The 22,418-nt window shown below is 36.4% G+C and overlaps 1 protein-coding gene across 9 annotated transcripts in view; it reads left to right on the forward strand.

The window, feature by feature from the left end:
* Positions 1-22,418, forward strand: part of FRY (FRY microtubule binding protein) — a 230,182-nt gene that overhangs the window by 129,600 nt on the left and 78,164 nt on the right. For 8 of the 9 annotated variants that reach the window (XM_057410413.1, XM_057410416.1, XM_057410415.1 and 5 more), the window contains 12 exons: positions 2,394-2,486; positions 2,581-2,679; positions 5,359-5,460; positions 7,423-7,526; positions 8,016-8,124; positions 9,045-9,131; positions 10,956-11,127; positions 12,785-12,917; positions 16,342-16,449; positions 19,252-19,504; positions 20,585-20,767; positions 21,666-21,756. In XM_057410413.1, the coding sequence (XP_057266396.1) occupies positions 2,394-2,486; positions 2,581-2,679; positions 5,359-5,460; positions 7,423-7,526; positions 8,016-8,124; positions 9,045-9,131; positions 10,956-11,127; positions 12,785-12,917; positions 16,342-16,449; positions 19,252-19,504; positions 20,585-20,767; positions 21,666-21,756 (1,534 nt within the window). The remainder of the gene's footprint in view (positions 1-2,393; positions 2,487-2,580; positions 2,680-5,358; positions 5,461-7,422; positions 7,527-8,015; positions 8,125-9,044; positions 9,132-10,955; positions 11,128-12,784; positions 12,918-16,341; positions 16,450-19,251; positions 19,505-20,584; positions 20,768-21,665; positions 21,757-22,418) is intronic. The other variant, XM_057410407.1, reaches the window with a different exon arrangement.

Genomic DNA, 22,418 nt, shown 5'->3' on the forward strand with positions numbered 1-22,418 from the left:
CAACATTTAATCAGTTGTATACCCTACAGTTGTATAGTATCAGTTATATAGTCCCTACATCCTGTCCTCCAACAAGAAGCGTTTTTGTTCTGTAGACCCCAGCACTTCCACCCTTCCAGTCCACAGCAGTTCCTTGCACTGTGTCCCTGTCTAGCCATCTGTCCCTAGCTGCTCATGCCTCCAAAGTGAAGCTTCCACCATTGACATAGATGTCAGAGAGGAGAGGAACTTTTGATGGAGAAAAACACAGAAGAGGCAAAGAACTGAGGCAAAAGCTGGACAGAATTTCCCTTGGATGTATTGCTGCCTTCCACCATACCTTAACCCCACTTCCTGCAGGGTACATTCTGTACCCACCCAGTTTGAGAGCCACTAGTACACATCATATTGACTACCATGAATGCTTTAAATTAATAGATTACATAATTTTGTAAAAGGAAAGAAAACATTTCATGTTTCAACATTTTAAAAGTCTGCATTCATGCTGGTAATGTACAATGGCTTCTATTCCTGTCAGTAGGTCTATTTTGCTTAACCATTTTTATTCTGTCGTTTTTTTCTTGGGATTGCTCTCATGACTACATGGTTTGTAGCCACTCATCCAGTAAAATACATGTTTTGCATACATGTCCATGTAAAGATCAGGTTATTGATGGATCAGTGGAGTAAAAAAATCAATGTTAAATGCCCACAGGTAAGGATTTGAAATTAGAATACAAATACACAGGTGTACAGACACACAAAGCCATTTCTCTAAGCCCTGAATAGGAAGCACAATCTATTTCATTTTTGCAATGTGTTTTAAACCATATTTAGCAGCATACTTAAAATATGTTTAACAACACTGAAACAGCTAGATTTCTTCTTAACTTACACTTCATTATATGAACATATCTTAGTATGTGTTGACAATAATATAAGTTATTTAGAGTTGGCAAGATATCAAAGTAATATGTGTTCAGTGCACAACTAGTATGAGTGAGTGACTTTGTGGCACAGCTTTATGGCACAGCACTGTTGAGGTCCAGTGTTCACTGCTATTGAAATCAGTGGTAAGATTCCCATATAGTAGTACTCAAAATTTGGGATGCAGATGATTTCTATCTTAGAATCATAGAATAGTTAGGGTTGGCAAGGACCTTAAGATCATCTAGTTCCACACCCCCTGCCGTGGCCAAGGACACCTCACACTAGTCATCTTCCCTGACTGGAATATCTCTTCACAAAATTAATTCTTACAAGTGCAACAATGCATCATAAGGTGCAACTGTGTATGTAGGAAAACCAAGTTTGCTCAGTTTAGTGAAATACAGTTTGATTCTTCGTGTGATTCGGCTGTATCTACAGACAGTGCTTCAGCTATAAGCTCTGTCACACCAGCTCTTCTCTAGTAGAGAGAGACACTTCCAACGGGTGAACTAATTTCAGGAGCCAGCTCTGAAAAACTGTATCTTCCACCACAGAGCACAGAAGCAGCCATGCTATGCCTTTGCACAGTAGTCTCAGCTGTGAAGCCTAAATGGCTGGAGTAACTGAAGACATGTGATGCAGAATCCTAATTGCAGCAAGGAAAAATTACGCATGGTCTAAAGTGTAAACTGCTCTGCATACATGTGCAGGAAAAAAGGTCAGTGGGGATCTTCCTTGTAAAGTCAGTGGCTGTTTGGGCCCTGAACCCAGAGAGGAAGAAATAACTGGAGCAACATGATTTGTCATCCTTAGAGTTGTTCAGAAACATACAAATGGGTGGATGCTTATCTCCCCTCCCTCACTTCCTGAGCTGCACAGCTGTGTGGATAGTAGTTTGCTGCATGTTTAGAACAAAAGTACATTCTTACTTTCTCTCTCAATCCCCAGTTGTAGGTGGTGCAGGTTTGCACCGCAGGTCTCTTCCCTCACATAGCACAGTTCTATATAGACCCTTAATTTGAAACAGATCTTAGCAGTGAAATTTATCCCATAATATTTACAGTAAGATTGTTACCTGCCTTGAGTATCTCACCAGAGAAGTACATTCCTTTTCTGGCCTCTCAGAGCATTGTGTAAAGCAGCCCATGTGGGCTATTGCTCCTGCTCCTGGAGGTATACACAGGGAACACATGAGATCAGCCCGGAGTCCTACTCCCTTGCCATCCCCAAAACACCACTGGGCACAGCTGGAGTCAGTGGAGAGTTTCTGGGTTATCCTGGTTAGAATAACATATTTTTGATCTTTACTTACATCCAGCTTTGTGCTTGCTGCAAAATGCAGATTTAGAAGTTAATAGACAAATGTTTTCTGTGGGATTTGCATGATAAAAATAGTCACTGACGCTTGATGCATTCAGCAAACATTTAGAGGTCTTTATTCTAGCTGACATGAAATTTATGTTTCTTGTTTTGTTTTGTTTTAGGAATGTGCACATTATTTCCTTGAAGTTAAAGACAAAGATATCAAGCATGCACTGGCAGGACTGTTTGTTGAAATTCTTGTCCCCGTAGCTGCTGTGAGTTTATTTCTCAGGTTGTTTGCATGATTCCTCTAAATTAGGTAGAGCAGCTTGTGAAATAGTGTTTTACTAACATGAACTTTTCTTTCAGGCTGTTAAAAATGAAGTGAATGTCCCCTGCCTGAGGAACTTTGTTGAAAGCCTGTATGATACAACACTTGAACTTTCCTCGCGAAAGAAGCACTCCTTGGTTAGTAACCCCAAGAAGCAGAGGCTAAAATTCTTTGTCAGAAATATCTCTCAGCAAGACACTTGGGAGATTGCAAAACTTTTTTCTGCATTCAGCTTTATAACCAATACATTCCTATTTGCGGAGAAGATTATTGTGTTTGCAGAAAATAACCATATTTATTTTATTCAGAATATGATCTAAATTAGTCTGACTCAAACAGATGTTTTCAGCTTCTGGTTCTGTGATTATTAAGCGGTTAGGTTTTCTCATACTTGTTATGTGTAAACATTAGGACGAGAGGAGAAAGAATAGAGTTCATTTCTTGTCAAGCGAGAACAAATGAGGCATGTGGGAACAGCTCTTTCACGGGGCTTAAATAATACATTGTAGGAACAAAAAAAATGTATAACGCATGCCCTTTTTAATCTGTAACTTGGCTACTGTGCAGCTCCCTATTTCATTTTTTTCTTGTGAGATGAACAGTGGCTCTGCAATGTATTTTTGGAAGCATGAGTTTATCTGAATTAAGTGAGGATCTGAGTCAGTTTGATGCTGGCCGCCTTAAGCAGTCTGTCTCTCCAACTGGGTCAGCACACATCAGCAGTGCGGTGTTAGATAATTCGTTTTGAAGTCTTGGACCTTTTAAGTAGAGAAAGTTGTCATTTGTCCTTTCTCATTCTATGGGAAAGTCAAAAACAATTCCCTGTTCCCAGTGCTCCCAGCAAATGCTGGTCACTAGTGCTAGTGAATCTGCTGGGAAGACTGAAGGAGTGTGCTTGAGCTCTCTGCCACCGTTACACGAGTCCCAGGGGAGAGTCAGAGCATCCCGATCCAGTTTGAGCTAGTGGGAGTCTTGGGGTGGATTTTTGGTTTCCACTCTCTGCTTGCATCTGTGTGGCTCTATTCCTCTGCCTAGTTAATAAAACATTGTTGAAATTGCAGCAGGGTAAGAGCTTTGCTGTAGTTTTTACACTAAATAGAACTTCCCCAAACTGGTGGCTGTACTTGCCAAAGTCAATACTACATGCCTGAGAAAGGATTGCACAGCTGTAGTTTTGCATTTGATTGCTTGTCTACACATACCACACTGGAGGCTACATAGTTAAAAGTGACAGAGTAGATTCTTGTGAGGGTGTGATTAGAAATACAAACACTGTGAGAAGGAGGAGGAGGAGGGGAAAGGCAAATAGTTGACAGAAATAACTGCAGTGCATATTTCCAGGCTTCCAGGAAGAAAGCACACTCTTTAGAATTTGAGGAGGACCTTCCTTTCCAAGATTAGTGATGTGTGAATTGGTGCACTGCTGTAGTGGCAGGATGGGGGCATTCATTGTGCCTCATTTTCTATCTAAAACTCATTGAGGTTCTCTTTGTAGTAAATGGAGATAATTAAGAGACTCCAGGAGGTGGTTTGTATCTTCCTAGGGCTGTTTTTTAGGATGTGTTGTAACACTCCTGGGATGTTACTAAACTCTGTGGTCCTGTCAAGCACTCAACTATTATAGTCATAATGTTAATGTGGTAAGAAAGTCTTCCATGAGAAGGCTTCAGTTGTCCTCTCCCATATGTATTTTGGACAAGAGGATTATAAAAAATAAAAAATTAATTTACATTTGCCATTTGCTCAAGAACCTCGGTCTAACCTAGCTATAGGAAATTTATGTTATATATTACTGGAACAGAAGTTGTGGTTTATGGTGTACTTAAACTTTTGAGCTGTGACTGAAGTTAGAATTTTAGGGTTAATTTTGAGAATCGTTGGTCTTTAAGATAAAGTTACCTTATTTTTTACTAATAACTTTGAAGCCCTGATTTGGTATGTTAACATGACAATTGAAACCAAAAAGTCTTGCTGCAATAGCAGTCAGTTTCAAAATTAATAGGTGCATTTTAGCTTTTTTTTTTAGTGTGACATTTCCAAGATGTGTCAAAGTGAACATTAACAAAGAGACAAGGTTCCAGTATTTGAACTTACATGATCTACCTTTCTTTTTCATTTTGCCAGATGTAACTACCGGCAGATCCAAGAACTGCCTGTAGTTTAAGGCAATTCTTTTAGGTGTTTTGACATCTCTCTCATTAAATATTGTGACTGCAGATTTTGAAGAGTAACAGGCATCTGAGCATTCACAAGTCTAATCTCAGTGGGTCCTGTTACTATGATAAAGTTTAGTTATTTACATGCTATCATTTCTCAGTTAACTAACAGAACTTAGCTCTGTGAGTCTAAAAAATTGTGGCCCATTTTTGGATTATTATATTGCTATGAGAAGGTATTTGGTTGGTTTTAGTTCATCCATAAAACGTATCTGTAAAGACATTAGAGGAAGTTCTTTTTCAGACTGTACTACTTAACAATGTGTTTGCGTTGGCTAACATGTTGTCCTGGGTTCAGCAGTAGCAGTCATTTTTCTCCTTCTTGGTAGCTGGTGCAGTGCAGTGTTTTGACTTTCAGCTCGGGAACAGAGCTGATAACAAGGATGTTTTGGTTTGGCCAAGGACTTTGTGAGCCTCATGCTCTGCCAGGGAGGAGGGGAAGCCGGGAGGAAGCAGAGACAGGACACCTGACCCAAACTGACCAAAACAGAGGAGTTAGTGTCTTAAATTTACAGTAGCTCTATTAATTGACTTATATGTTGTGTAGACATGCAAATAATATGGTTGTGTAGACATGCAAATAATCCATTTTCTGTTTAGGCTTTGTACCCTTTGGTAACATGCCTGCTTTGTGTCAGTCAGAAGCAGTTCTTTTTAAACAGATGGCATATTTTCCTCAACAACTGCCTATCAAATCTCAAGGTTAGTATCTTCTGGTTTTAATATTGTATTAAAACTTCAGTATGCACTATTGATCTGTTGAAAATCTATTTTAGGTAAATGTGCTGTATTATTGCTATTACCTGATTCCATACAAAATTTTATTCTCAACAGGACATATTTTTTAGGTATGCAGATTTTTTCAATAACAAAAATGTATTCTTATGCCTAGTTTGAATTTCTGCTGTTTCTTTAACTCAAACCAAGCCTGAGTCAAACATCTGTGAAACAGGAAAGATTGTTGATAAAAGTTACTGGCTTGAGTGACATACCAATACTGACCCAATATTAACTTGCTTTTATTCATAAAGGCATTTGCAAACAAAGTACTTGTTATTGCTTTATCAGACTGGAACTAGTTGCAGGACACTGATTACATTGCCTCTGTCTTAATGGAAGAATTTGTATTGCTTCTCTTCATATCTGGCCTACTGTTAGAATATATCTTTGAAATATTCATAGTCTGTCCGAAGTTTTCTTCCCAGCTGTACCTGAATTACTTTTTCTGAAGATGTTTAGAACCTATTTTGCAAAGAAATTCAGAAAATAAAAATTTATATTGCAACTAATTTTATGGGAGTTTATGAGGTTACACAAGCTTTAGAAAAGGTGGCTACAGTTGTAAGGTCTCTGAGGATCCAGCCAAGAATATAGTTTTTTTCTGAAAATCAGGGAGATCCCAACAAATTATTTGAAACCATTAGAGAAAATGTAAGTTTCTTCTGCCTTACCAATTGAAAATCAAATTCACCTTGCCACTTATAATTCATTGATTTATACTTTGATTAATAGGACTTATAGTGGCACATTCAATCTTCAGTCTGGGGAGAAGGTAAGGTAGCTGAATATTTGGCTAAATTAGGAATGTGGTTAGTTATGCCTTCTCAAAACAGAGGAAGAAAAATTCTTCCATTAGAAGGATAATTGTCCACACCAGGAAAGTACACGTGACTCCACAATACCGTGTGGGCTCCCGTGAACCCCATAATGGATCAGGATTCTCAAGAATCATATTTCTGATTTTAATATAAGGTGGCAAGTCTCTGATCTTATGGAAACAAACTTTTCTCTTGAATTAATAAAGAAGACTCCTGCTAGGACATGGAAATATTTGACCTTGACCAAATCCTGTCCAAAAGTAATTTAATACTTTCCTGTTGAAAGCAATGTAAAAGTTAGTAATTATCCAAGTTTTGAAATTGATCATTTATCATTAACTCAACTTTATTTACAAAAAGCTGTTCAAGCCAGGAATTCTGTATAGGAAAGAGTCAAAGCACCATTTCATTTAGAGGCAGTTTTTTTCAGCAACAGTTCTTTGTCTCCAAACCACATGGGACAAGGAGAAAGCTCCGGTACAATTTGACTTGCGGGTGCAGAACTTTCTATACTAAGATTTTAAAAGATTTTAAATTGTAGCCTGTATCAAATTTAACTAACTTGGTAGTTAGTTAAGTAATAGCAGGAGAGGTAAGTCAGATGCTATGTCACTAAATACTGTAGTGACAGGACAAGGAGCAACGGGTTCAAACTTAAACAGGGGAAGTTTAGGTTGGATATAAGAAGGAAATTCTTTCTTGTTAGGGTGGTGAGGCACTGGAATGGGTTGCCCAGGGAGGTTGTGAATGCTCCATCCCTGGCAGTGTTCAAGGCCAGGTTGGATGAGGCCTTGGGTGATATGATTTAGCGTAAGGTGTCCCTGCCCACGGCAAGGGGGTTGGAACTAGATGATCTTAAGGTCCTTTCCAGCCCTAACGATTCTACGATTCTATGATTCTATGCATAAGCATTCCTGCAGCTACAGGAATACCATACTGAGCAGCTCTGAGGCTGTGTCTTTTTGTAGTGTCATTGTGAAAACTCTGAACACTAACGTCTATTAAGTGCAGAACTTCCTTTCTCATTTGTATGTGAAGTTTATTCTTATGTTATATATTTCTCTAGAATAAGGACCCAAAAATGGCTCGAGTTGCACTGGAATCTCTGTACAGACTACTGTGGGTTTACATGATCAGAATTAAATGTGAAAGCAACACAGCTACCCAAAGGTAAGATACTGTATTTGTAATGATAATGAGGCCTTGTAGAGTGGATGTTGCCAATGAAGAAGTTGTATAGTTCTCCTGAATTCCTTTGACTTGCACCTATTCCTTTTGTGAAATAAAAAACTGAACTGTATACAAGAAATTATTCACTTTTGTGGCACTTTCAGTTATTCTCTCACCTATTAAAATTACCATATAAAGTGTTTCTTCTTTTGTAATAACTAAAAATCACTCTTTGCCTTTTTAAAGTTAGAAATACTTTTGAAGTGCCATGTCATTGACTGGTCTGTTGCTTCTTGTAACATAGTCATGAAATAAATTACATCAAATTTGTAGCTAAGGATCAGAGCAAGATATCCCATTACATTTTCATTTCAAAGGAAGTACATTCTAGTCTTTCTAAATGGAGTAGGATATCCAACATATGTTTCATGTTTAGAGAAGGTCTGCAAGGTCCAGACGTGTCTGATGCTTTTTTTCCTTGTTTTACAGTCGACTTATTACTATTGTCACAACGCTTTTCCCAAAAGGGTCCCGTGGTGTTGTGCCAAGAGATATGCCTCTGAACATCTTTGTAAAGATAATACAGTTTATTGCACAGGTATGGGAGAACCATGCATATGTCTTTATAATTCATGAATAACTTGTTTTGCAAATAACAAATTAACAAACAAGTAAACTTCTATTGTCTGATTTTTTCGCCACACCATTGTCAGTATCTTTCAACTAGGCAATGAGAAAATTATCTAATGAGCTGGAGCAGACTTCTTTTGAACAGCTGATTTTGATTAATTTCATTCCACTGAAAATGGATTAAAAAAATTCTTTCACTTCACCCCAAAAGTATTTTTTGAGTTTTTTAAATTGTCATCAAGTCAGAGAATGCGTTTCTTGATAGTCTCTGACTGTCAATAAAGTTCAAAATAATAAGCCATATTTTGTCATGATACTGAATCATTCCTACTATACAATGAGTTGTACTGCTCTTAAAGCAGAGGAAAACCAAGTTCAGCATGTAGTTGGCTCATTCAGTTTTGATCAGTTCAAATGGGATTTGCTAAAATGAACTAATCTTCAGTGCTGCCAGTTTGATCTCTTATTGCTTAAATTCAGAAAACATTCCCATTGAGCAAAACACTTAAGCACATACTTAAAGTCTCTGAATAGGAATGAATTAAACTGATGCTTAAAATCTTCCCTGAACTGTGCCATCTGTGAACAAGATCCTTTTATGTAAAATACTGTGCTAGTACCATAATTACCACAGTTTAAATGAAATAATTAAAAGCTTTCCAAAATGGATCATTTTCTATTTCAGTGCCATAAATCCTTGAATTCGTCAACATACAGCAGTGTTGGAAGCTTAGATTTGATAATATGTTCTGCATACTTCTGAAAATCTGTTTTTCAGTAAATTTAAATAAATCCTGATTAAACTGCTTTTCACCGTTTTATTACCTAAAAGCAAGTAAGTAGCAGAAGTGAGCAGCTTAATAATGTTCAATGTTTTCACTATTTTAGGAACGGTTAGATTTTGCAATGAAAGAAATTATCTTTGACTTCCTTTGTGTCGGAAAACCAGCAAAAGCTTTCAGTCTCAACCCTGAGGTATGATGTGCACCTGCATTTTTTAGTATATATTAGTGTACCTTATATATAATATCTATATTAGTATGTATTGTATTGTGCTACATTTCCTTTCTGGTTACATTCTACCTTCACCAGTTTTCAGGCCAAATCTTGAACTTGATTTATTGGTAAAATACATTTGTGAACTTTAATCTGTAAAATGTCATATTGTTTATGCCTATCTTCTTTTTCCTTAGTGAGTATTATTAAATGTGAAGTACTGCAATGTATGAAAGAAAAAGTAAACTATTGATCACAGTTATCTCCTTATCACTCTGTTGTTGTTATATGCCTTAAAGTATTTTAATACAAAAAAGAATTTTATGTAAAATTTTCAATGTTTTTTAAAACTGTTTTGCTGAAAAAGATTATATGATTCAAGGAGAATTGAAGATGACAAAAAACCCCAAGCCTCTAAGAAAGTTTTACCACTCTGACCAGTAAAGCTCCGCTAGCTTTAGTGTCATGAGTCAGCTTCCTAGTGCAGTGGTAGTGTCATGAGCCAGCTTCCTAGTGCTTTCCTTAGAGAAGACAATCAGATATTTGAAAAATGTTTTCAGAAATCAAAATAAAAATAAGTGATAAAATAATGAAAAATTATCATGAAAATAATGTATTTGCTTATAATTTTGAATGCATTTTCATTTGAAAATCAGGAATAAACATTTGAAAAATAAAACACATTTATGATAATCTCATAGAATATGTCTATATTACTCTTCCAGTATTAAGCAGTCATATCTATTCACTAAGTTGTTAAAATAGAATGAGTTGCCTTACAAAAATTGTATTTGATACAAGCAATATTTGGAAAAGTAGATTAAGCTTTTTACTATCAAAAGCAGCAGAAGTGAAAGGCAAGCTTTACTTTGAGCAGAGCTTTCATCTGTCTTCATCAGAGTGAACAAAAATGAAACAGAATCCTTGAGCAGGCAGGCCCCACCATGTTTTGGGTCATTCACCTGCAGTATTGACTGGAATGTCCTACAAAGGGTGTTGTGTATTAGCACTGCATGAAGCTGGGCTTGTAGGGAATGCACATAGGCCTTAGCTTCTTGATAAAACAACATTTGAAATGTTAGTGGTTCTCAACAGCATTGTAAATCTGACAACAATGAAATAATAGGGTCACTTTTTGATGTATATAGGCTTTAGCATTCTACAAAAAAAGCCCCTATAATCTATGTAAATGCACCTCTAGGAGATTGTCAGTAGGACAGCCTCTGAATACATTCCTGGGAAATTGAAAACATTCTGATCTTTTATTCATTGTAATGCAAAGCCTGCAAGTTTTCCTCTGGTGAATTCCCAAAAGGCATTCAGGTCACTTAGCCTCATCTTCATGATGTTTTCACATCACAGTTTTGGCACTGGGCATTATGCTAGACTTTTCACTCAGTATGGTCAGCCCTGGGGCTTTTTGAGACAGTTACTGATCTTTCTTTGTAATGGACCATGTAGGACTTTTGTGTAGGACAACTGAAGGTCCAGTTAAGATGCATTACTAAACTCCAGATCATATTCATGTGTTTTATCCTGAAGATAAAACAGTGTTCTACTCAAAGTACTTTGGATATTTGCAAGTACTTGAGAGGAGAGAGCATATGTACTCATAGTGCAGATATGAATTCAGTCTTTATTTCATAGACTTTTTTTGTGAAATATATCAATCTAGTCAATGTAGCGGAGATACAGGAGAAAAATGCTGGCAGGTGCGTAACTCAGAATTTCAAAATGATTGAAGAATATGAGTAGAATATGATTATTTTATTATGATACTCATTCATCTTCTGAACTTTCCAGAGAATGAATATTGGTCTGAGAGCTTTCTTGGTAATTGCTGATAGCTTGCAGCAGAAAGATGGTGAACCTCCAATGCCAGTGACTGGAGCTGTCCTTCCCTCTGGAAACACTCTCAGAGTGAAGAAGACATATTTGAGCAAAACTCTTACAGAGGAGGAAGCTAAAATGATAGGTCAGTAAGAGAACAGACAATATAGAAGCTTGGATAAGAATGGATGTGAAAAAGTCTTCAGTACCTGAGCAGAATAATATACTATTGTATAGTATTGATATATTTATTGTAAACATTTACTTTATTGTGCATTGTAATGAAATGTATGGTTTAGTTTGACAAATACTGCTTTTTTTAATTGTTTCAGGAAAATTTGTGCTCTGCAAGTGGTAGCAACCCTTTGTTCTAGAGGGGGGTTAAGTACACAGATTAAGAATTAGCTTCTTTCAATGCTGAATAGCTGTGTTTATTCATGCATATTCATCTTATTAGAAACAGTGCCTGTGCTCAGAAAATTTACCAGCCTTGAAAACCAGCAAAGATTTCTTTGATATCCTCATTTTAATTGCAGACTGAAACTCCCAATGTGGCAGAAACTTTTAAATGTAAAATAGACCTGAACTGAAGGGCCTAAGTTAAAAGTCCATTACATTGGGCTTCATAGTCAATTAAGGGAGAGAATCTTGGATTGCAAGAGAAAAGCTCCTTTATCATGCCCTGAAGGTGCCAGCTCTTGCTGGCAAAAAGGAGGACTTGGCTACTCATCCTAGCACTTCATTAGGTCCTCAAATTTCCATGAAAGAAAGCCTGCATATCTCTACAACAGTGACAAACACCCGTGTTGTACTGTTGCTATGTCGTTGTAGTAATCTCAAAATATATATAAAAAAGTCAACATAAGACCCACTGCTGTTGAAATGTTCAACAGACGTAGTATTTAGTGCTGCCACTAGTTTAGTTCATTTTGATTGTTCCTCGTGAATTTGATAATAAAGGTTTGAAGTATTGAATTCATATGTTTTATTAGCTATTTCTCCACTATTTTATGATACAAAATTCTAGTTTCCATGTATAGCATGTAAGATTAAGATAGGTAATTCCTGTGTTTTCTTTTGCCTTCTACACTGTCATTCGACTTTTGATCATAATAGATCTGGAAATTGATGTAAGCTTACATTGTCTTTATCAAACAGGAAAATGATTGACTAGAGAATAGATGACTGAAAATACATTGCTCAGAGTTAATACATAAATTTTCATTATGAAAATTAAAATTTTAGCCTTTCATGAATATAGAGAAAGAGTTAAGTTTTATTTTTTTAAAGGATTTGATATCCATCAGCTGCTGTAAAGCTGTATGGCTAATATCATTTTTCATATAAAACATCATGCCAATAATTTCCATACCAAATTAGTTTTAGGAGAGCTCATTCAGATTCCTTTTTTCTCTTTGCCTGTATTTTTTAAACCTTGCTACTGGATCATAACTTTTACTTCTGCCATAGAAAGTCGCAAAATGCATTGTATAACTTCACCAACTGTGTGGCTTCATTTGACTATGTAGGGACATATTTCAACTAGGTATTTTTTAACTTCTTCTCTAGGAAAAATATGTGTACCTGTATATCATTTGGGTTATTTTTCATACAATAGCATTCTTTATGGAGAGGGCAACATATTTTGTCTCTGAATGAAGTTATTATTACTAATGGAATATGCCATCTCATGAGGAAAACATTTTTTCTAAATTTATGCAGCACAGCACGAGTAAACAGCTTTTTCAAAATATGCATATCTATAAATAGTCCAAATTATACAGAAATGCATATTATTGCAGGTATGTCATTATATTATTCTCAAGTAAGAAAAGCCGTGGACAACATACTCAGACACCTTGACAAGGAAGTCGGTCGCTGCATGATGCTAACCAACATACAGATGCTTAACAAAGAACCTGAAGACATGATTACGTGAGTGCTTAAGAACAGTAAATCCCATTAAATACTGAGATGTAATTTCAGAACTTTTTATGTATTTGTGACTGTCACAAGTCATCAGAACAACAGGCAAGAAAGGGGAAGATTTAGCTTAGTGTATACTTTGAATAACTGTTTATGACCAGTTGATTGTACTTGCAGTGTTTGGAGTGGAACTGATTCTCTCAATGTGTCCAAAGTCATATGTGAATCCCATGAATATTTAGATGGTAGAAGGTGAAAGCTCAAAGTGGAAAACCTGTCAGCCTATGCCCAAAACACTGTTTCAGGGTATATTTGCATTACTGAACTTCAAAATAAAGTCAACAAATTCTGTAAATCACTATTAATAATAATCTGTCAAAATTTCCATTCGTACCTGTAATCAAAATCAAATCTTAATTAAAAAGAACAAGTCATGTCGTGTTAGGAGTCTTGGATTTAAGCAATACCCCACCAAAGAGAATAAAGCCAGTACATCTCAAGCCGTGTTGAACTGCAGCATTTTACACTCTCATCCAAAATTATTAATAAGAGAAATTTTCTGGAGAGAGTTCTAGTGAGGTGGACATCTAGTAGACCTTAGAGACACAGAGACGTCATTTTACACATGCAGAGCACAGATAGTAGAAAGCCCAGCTATAAGGAGACCTTGAATATCTTTCATGTTATAGAGGGATGGACATGGTAGTTATGCCAGAAGAGAAAAAAAAACTGGCAGAAAAATTCAAGGTATAGTTCAAAGTATGATGAAAAAGAAATTGGTCTCTTTGCTAATGTTTTTTTTCGTAGAGTGTCAAAAAAAGAAAAAAAAAGACACCTTGCTAAAAAGACTGCAAGTAGTAGATAGACTGCAACACCTATCCAAATTCAACTACTTTTTACAGATGATACAAAAATAAAAATCAGAGGGAAATGGCTAGGAAATTAATAGTCATAACATTTTAAAGATTCTGGAATTTTCTTTGGCAGTGTTAGAGATGCTTCTGTATTTAATGACTGATCCCTTAAGCATTTATTGTTGAAATAGATGCCACTCTGGAGTGTCTTACTAAAATCCTAACTAAGGAGCGTCCTTGCATCCTCCACTGGGATCTGCATTTCAATACTGGTTGTAATTACTTTCCAGTATAGTCAGAGTAGGGCATCCATTTTTCTAACATGCAAACCTGTTCTTGCAAGTACTTGAAAGATTTTTGTTGAAAATATGTAACAAAAATCTGCTGGTATGAAAACACAAGCTTCCAGGTGAGAACAGCTGTTGGTGTGTTCATCTAGAGGTCATCCTGTTGGATCCTGAGTTGTCCAGAGATGACTGCAGAACCCTGTGAGGACCTCTGTTGCCAGGCACTTCACATGCTGACACTGGTAGCTCATATAAATTGGGAACTTGAGCCTCAGATTTGGATCTTCTGCTAGTTTTCTGAGCAGCTGGTAGCCCACAAAACAACCACAAATTTTATATTTATAAATAATTACTTCATTTTCCTTCGGAAGAGTTTCCTCTTAAACTATTATTTTACATGTCTCCATTTTAAGGGCACAATTTACCCTCACTGTGGACTGATAATAAGAAAACTCTGCAAAGCTCACTTTCCATTTCAAGTCAGCAAGGAAGACACATTGGTTTGCCTGCCAATAAAATTCTCAGTGATACTTTACTATTTACAACTATAAAAATACAGTATTAGTAGTTGGACTAGTTTTTTGTATTAGCGATAATAGTTCAAAGGGATTTGTTTATAACCAAATTCTTGGATTAAATGTTGTATTTTACTCTTTTTTCAAGTCAGTTGCTGGCTTTCTTTCAAATTCTGTCTGTTAGGATACAGATACAGTGAGACAGGGATAAGTGATTATGAAAACAGTTTCCCCTCATTGTACAATCATACAATCATTTTATTAATGTAATACATACCCAAGGGGAAATAGAGTGTTAAAAGAAAGGACGATATTCACCACAAAATTTGCTTTAACCTTTTAAGTAAGTAAGCTTAATGTCAGTTTATGCCTTTCCTACACCCGCTGTTTCAGTGAATGTTCAGTGTTACTCCATGAATCTTATTTTAGACTTGTGAGGTGGTATTGCATTCATGCTTTCTCTGTGACTGAATAGAGAAGTAAGGTATCCAAATGAAATGTCCTCTGTCAAGTGGAGAGGCACAGTAATGTAATAAGCAGGGCATTGCACTGTGGTGCAGGAAAACTAGGTTAGTTTTGTGTTTTGTCACTGAAAGTCAGTGTGGTGTTTAGTAGTTTACAATGCTTCTCAGTGTGTCTCTTCCTCCTCATTCTTTCCTGGTTTGGTCAGAGTCATATTAAAGCAGGAACAGCCTTTCTCTGAATGTTTATAGTAGGGTCCCTAAATAGGACCTTGCTGTTTTGATCCCTTCAAAGCATATCACGGGCTAATAATTAATGATATTGTGGGAAAGACTGTACAGATTAAAATGCTGTTGTGCTTTGGTTATTTCCTCCATACTCAATCATCAAATAATAGATCATTGAGTTAAAAATGAGGAAATAGAAAAACCCAAAACATTTTGAGGTTTGTCTAAAGAACTTTTTAATCTGCATTTTTACAAAAAAAAACAAAACAAAACAAAAAAAAAACAAACACAAAACAAACAAAAAAAAACTGATAAGAAACAAAACTGGTAAGAAGTCAGAAAAGAACTGCATCTCTTGTGAAAATAATCAGCAGCTGAAAAGCTGAAATTTGAACTACTTTTAGAAGACCTAAGGACTCCTAGATTTTTGGTTCATGCTGAACTTTAGATTCAACCACTTTCCCAGGCTATTAGGGAGCAATTGAGCCATTCCACATATTAGAGCTGCCTTGGGACTACTAAAACATGTTTGAGCTGATAATGTTTGCTAAAGTGCTGCTATCTCAGGCAGGGATAGACAGAAACTCTCTTGCCATACTTACCTGTAAATTATGCTTCCTTTTCAGTCCAATAGCATGTGGTGTGAGATTCCCACAGATCTTTGTCCTTTTGAGGGCCTTGTTATCTAGGCTTCTTACATATCTGCTATTTGCTTTATACAACTGGTGTGATATAGCTGCATTGTGATGGGGAACACCCAACTCATTCCCTCATCTGAAGCTTGCATCATGCAAATGCTGAGTTTGATGAAGGAATCCTCCTACATTATAACTCCATCTTGATATATCTGCCAGTTTCTCTCTGAAAGAAGTAAATTACTCAGTAATAGATGTCAACATCAAAACCATTCATTCAATGGAAATATTTATTCATGTTTCCTTATTCCATTTATAGTGTCTAGATTTCTGTTCTGATGTTCTTAGTAGGCATTTGGCCATTATGTCCAGCCCTTTTCTGAAATGCCATAGGTGGATCATTTAACACAGTTACTTATTAAGTTTAGTGAAAATTCTGGTTTATTTTTTCAGAGGTGAAAGAAAGCCCAAAATTGATCTCTTCAGAACATGTGTTGCTGCTATTCCTCGATTGCTTCCTGACGGAATGTCAAAACTTGAGTTGATCGACTTGCTGGCAAGGTAAACTGTTCAAACATTAGATGACTGCTCGGTGAGAACAGAATGAAAAACTGAGCTGCAGAATGTGTAACTGTTTCTTGGACAATCATATGCTTATAAAAAGTAATATGCTATTAATGAATAAGACATAAAAGTCCTCACATTTTTTACAGTCATTGTGTTTATTTTATAGACTCTTCATTTTATAAGAGAGTAGATACATCATCCAGAACTCTTTTCCATCAGTTCATGATAGTCACCATTTATTCTCAAATATAAGCAAGAGAAACACAATTTAGGTAAAAGTAAATGCATAGTAGGTTGGAAAACAGTGAACAGTTAACTGTTCAGGAGACTTACAGCAATGTGTTGAAATACTGGGTAGGATCGCAGTACTGCAGAGCAGGATCACAAACTGAACACACACAAACCAATGATGTTCCTAAGGCAAACCTTGTTCACATGTTTAAATAGGAATAAGTCTAAAATACTTTTGAAAAAGTTCTTCTGGTCTGATCAGTATCAAGGATGCCTGATTTGGAAAGCAATGTCCAAGCTGGTGCATTGTGCTTGAAGAAGAAACTGGCCAGAGAATAAGTGAAAGGAGGATCAATGGCTTGGAAGAGTTAGGTCTATTTAGTCTGGGACAGTGTGGATTAAAAACACTCTACAAAAATATAGCTTAAGGGAAGAAAGTAATAAACTGGTCAAGGAATTTATACCTGACCTAATCCTAACATAAGTCTCCACACTACCCCAGCTCCAGGGCTGTTTCTACATTCTCTATACCATCCCATGTTTATTTGGGTCCAGACTGACTACTGCCCCCAGCTATGAAAAAGTAGTCCCAGGAGATACATCTTTGCTCTTCTAGAAAACACTACATTATAATACTATGTGTTTTCTGGGTCACAGACTAGAATCAATACAAGGATAAAAAATTCTGAAGAGGTGAGGTTTCAGTTCCTCCCTGGTTCTGAAAAGAACCTGAAAAGCTGTTTGGCCAGGGATTTGTGGGGGACTGTGTTGTTGGATTAAATATTTTCTTTTCACTAAGGAAAAAATAACATCTTTGTGTTAATGGGTTCTTTTGTACACAGTTTGGTTTGAATTTTTCATCCTAACAACAGATGTGTCTCTTGGTGGTTTCCAGGACTCAGCAGCTAGACCATCTTCCAGGACAGCTGTATTCAAATTATAAGCTCTAAAGCAGATGTCAAGTGCATACTGTACTTTTTACCCTTTCACTGCCCACTGAAATCATTCATTACAAATTTCCAAGTAGGTCTTAAATTTAACCGACTTAAAGTGCAAACTAACATTTACTTGCTTCCTCAAGCTGCCTGTCATGCAGTGGTAATACATAGATGCATTCTTAGGATCAATTTGAATTTCATCTTATTTGATAATGCCGTTGCAATTTGGTCTTAGAGCCATACCTCTTTTGTTTCCTCTTTTCTGTTATTACTTTGTGTCATTGTGGCAGTCATTTAATGGATGACTTAATCATAGTCTCAGGGGTGTTGCTTGTTTTTCTGGTTTTGGCATTCCAAATAGAGACCAAAATGATCTTTTCTTAGCACAACAAAATACTGTGTTTCCAAATTTCTATAGAAAGTCATATGGTTATTAAAGCTTAACAGTTATTTTTGGAGTCATATTCACTAGGGGTGAAGTTTCATGGCAGTTGCTTTCCTTGGACTTAAATAAAATGCCCCCTGCCTCCCAGTTAGGCAGCTATAATGAACCAAATTTGTTATGAGCTGCATCTCATCATATACTTCCAACAGAATGGAATTTGGTTCCACTCCATCTGGCTGTTTTGAGTTTTTTTCTTCTAGCTTTCTCTCAATTCCTTTATAATGTGTCCTCATTTTCAACTCTGTAGATTAAACGTAGATAAAATACTTTGAAAATGAGTTCTAACACACTACAGAAAATTACAGTCTCATGGGTAATTAAAACAAAATACATCATAAATGCAATGAACCAAAAATTGCAGAACACACGGATCTGAATTTACTTTATTCTGCCAAGCTACTAACGCAGAAGTGGTTTGATAATTTTTGTGTCAAAAGAAAGTATAATGAATTTTTCTGCTGAAAGCTTCAACATGATGCAAATAAGGAAGGAAATATAATTTTAAAATGGGATCTAAAATTGCACCATCTTTCAGAAGGACTTTGGGGGTGTCTAATGTGTTTTTAAATGTATGGAAAGTCCCGAGGCTGTTTTTACCATTTCCCTATCCTTAGTTGTTTAAAACGTAAAGCAGTTTTTTAATTCAAATTCTTATTTTTATTTCTTTTGGATATTTTATTTCAATAATTGGGATTTGCTTCTTGGCTAAAGATTAATTTTAACTCTTAGGTAGCTGAAGTGTTCTGATTCTTTTATTTTTATATTGAAAGTAAGCAAATAAATACATAAATTATGAAATTACGTATTAACCTGCAAGCCATTTGCTATTATAAGTACATAGAAGCTATTTAATAAATAAGTAAATCAAAAGTATATTTGGTTTGGGGAGACAGCAGAGCTGCCAAGTTTATGTACTTCAAAGATACAATCTTTTAGGAATGGAACAGAGACTTCCTTTGGACCCATAAATATGTTCAGGCAGGGTTGTATCAAGAACTGCAGTATAAAACCAGGTTAAGGATGTTAATTTTGGTCAGAAATAATGAAACCATGGTAGCATCACTGAAATTTACATTGTCATTGGGAATTTTCCATTGCTGTTAAGTTACGGAGAAACATATGCTCCTTTCCACAATAAGCACTCCTTAGATTTTTATTACCTGATATTTACTTTACTTACAGGCTATCTATCCATATGGATGATGAACTCCGACACATTGCACAGAATTCTCTTCAGGGTCTACTTGTTGACTTTGTTGACTGGCGGGAGGATGTACTCTTTGGTTTTACTAATTTTCTGCTACGTGAAGTGAATGATATGCATCAGACCCTTCTTGATACTTCACTGAAGTTGCTGCTACAGTTGCTTACACAATGGAAGCTTGTAATACATACTCCAGGAAAAACTGAACAGGCAAAAACCAGATCTGCGGAGGTATGAAATCGAGAGATCTGTGTCCTCACATTTATGCTAACTGAAGGCAAAAATTATGTTCCTTGGTATTGCTGTGGTTTATGTATTTTGTATTTACTCACCTGAGAAGAATTCATTATGTCTAATTTTTTAAGGTACATACTTCAGATGTCTTTTGAGGACAGCCACGTCCTTGTGTAACACAGCAGATGTTACTGTTGTTGAGCAACATGAGGGATGCATGTCAAACTGAAATATGCACATCAACAAAAGCAGATAAAATGAAATACGTGTATGTAGATGTGGCAGAAGGACATGTTCCCAGGACTGAAACTGATTAATAATGCTAGTGAGAATGCTGAGAAGAGTGAAGTGGATCTTCCCTTCCTGTAGCCATTTCATTTGTTTGATTCAAAAACATCAAAGAATCTGATTGTTTCTGCAGCCTGCTGTCTCCATGTGTTACAAACATTCCTGGGAACTGAACAGCTTTGCTCCTGCTCCTCCCATCTGCACTGTCCCACAGATATTTTCATTACGAGAGATGATTTTCAGGCTTCTTAATCTCCTAACCCAGTCACATTGGAAATGTTTTCCTTTGGGCAAGCATGAAGTCTGCTTTACATCACAGAGGACTATTAATTAATATGTAATAATAGTATTACAAAAACTGTAGGAAAGATAAATACATGCTTTTCAGTAAATATTGTACACTTTACTGGTGAGGGTCAGATGATAAAGGCCACCTTCCAAAGGTGTTGACTGCTGCAGGATCAAAGGACCTATGGACCTGTTATCTGGAGTCAAAAAAGTGTGAACTGTTCACTGTTTGACTTAGCTGTTCATTTTTATAGTGGAGGATGGAACAAAGCAGGTAATTGAATTGCAAAATAAAGGGAGGGCAAAAGGACTATACTCACGTATTGGTTTTGTAGAACAAGGTAACTTAAGCAACAAAATTTGATTATTTGAGGGAATGCTGTAAATCCCCTACTTTAGCATTTTGGTTCTTTATATTGTCCTAGTTAAATAGAATATTTCTTGAAGACCCGGTTTTCAAACATCATCACTCCATTTTTTTCCCCTTGCACTGTTCTGCAGTTGATGCCAAATGGATCCAGCCACAGGATACAATCTGAAAGAAGCCCCTATTCTAATGTGTTACATGCAGTTGAAGGATTTGCACTGGTTCTACTATGTAGCTTCCAGGTCGCTACACGTAAACTAGCTGTTTTAATCCTCAGAGAGATCCGTGCTTTATTCCTGGCCCTTGGCCAGGCAGAGGTATGATTTTCTTTTTCTGGAACTTTGAATTAAAACTCTCTAAAGATAAAGCTCAAAACTGCTGTTATAGTTGCTTTTAACATAATAGTTGCAGGGCAGCAAGTATGCACTTAGTTTATAAAAAAACATTTGATCTGAGCTTACCATTTCTATTTGCCTTAACGCTGCAAACCTTTCTGTATACTGAACAATGTCACATTAATAACATGTTCCCTGTACAAGAATTTGAAGAGAAACATGTACAGCAACTTAATATTTCCTTTTAGCATGATGTGAATGTAAAAGACACTGTAAAACCTGTTTTCTACTGCATGGATCATTTTTGTATTGTGAGGATTATAAACTTGTACTGGAAATGAAACTCATTCCTGTAGCATACCGTTTTGTAAAAAAAGCATCAGACACGTTTAAGATTATTCACATACATTTTTGTACAGTACAGTACAGTACTCAGTAAAGACTTCTAAGTCTTCTTTATGGATATAGAAATAAGACAGTCATGTTGTGTGTTGGCGGTCACAGTTCAGTGAGCCATCTAAATGCCTAAGAACACAAATATGTGTCTTCATGGCAAAAGAATGCTTTAATAAACAGTAGGCTAATTCTTCAGTCTTGATACCAGATATCCAAAGTCATTTGGGATTTTTTGATATGTGCTTTTGTTTGGTAAGCAGTGAGCTATAGCCACAAATTAACTTTATTTCAAACCATGACGTGGATTTGGTTCTGAGATTCATATGACAAAGACAAAATGCACCTATCATTACCAATGATTTTTTTCAGCCATTTTAAATTAATGTTATATTTTTTAGGTCATTCTGTTTCATGTATCAGAAAAACAAGACGGGACATAATTTGATCAGGAGAGAGGTTAACTTGTGTTATCTGTGTTACACAGGATGATGACAGGCCCATGATTGATGTCATGGATCAGTTGAGTTCTTCTATTCTTGAAAGTTTTATTCACGTGGCTGTTTCAGATTCAGTAAGTATTACTTTACTGTTACTGCTAATGTTTACATAGCATGTGGACATAACAAATATCAGACGCGAAAGACTAAAACTAAAGCTTCTAGAAATCAAAGAAATCATACAGCTTTAAGACTCCAGCCATCTACCCGAGAGCTCCAAGACTCCACAATGTCCCAGACAATCTGTTTGATGAAAATGATCATACTGTACTACATATAAAAAAAAAATATTATAACTGAATTTATAATCAAAGCTACCTAGAGTCTGGACCTATGAACTGCATCCAAAAGAACCACTAAAAAATTCTTACTACCACTACTATTTAAAGCTTGGGGTGCTTGGAAGTCACTCACTGCTGTCATCTGTTCCAGAAGGCAATAAGCTTTAGCTCCCTCGCATGCTCAGAAGTGGCCCTGCCTGCAAACCTAAGCCTATAAGCTCTAGAGTAAGTCACAGCTGGGGTGAATCCCTACTTTCACTCTCTCGTGGGCCTGGTGAAGCAGAGAGGCAGTAAGCATTTTGCATAAAGAAGCATCAGCAGAGGAACTGACACATAGGGCAACTCCTTTTGCATACTATTTTAGAGATTAGTGCCCTTGTCCAGAGAGCAGAAACTATCAGTTTGGGGCAGTTTTCAGCCTGATTAAGTTTAAAGCAACAATCAGTCCTTGCTACATGA

Source organism: Pezoporus wallicus, unplaced genomic scaffold (assembly GCF_028554395.1).
Source record: "Pezoporus wallicus isolate ANWC-B61680 ecotype Strahan unplaced genomic scaffold, APGP_CSIRO_Pwel_v1 contig_1876, whole genome shotgun sequence".
Taxonomy (NCBI): domain Eukaryota; kingdom Metazoa; phylum Chordata; class Aves; order Psittaciformes; family Psittacidae; genus Pezoporus; species Pezoporus wallicus.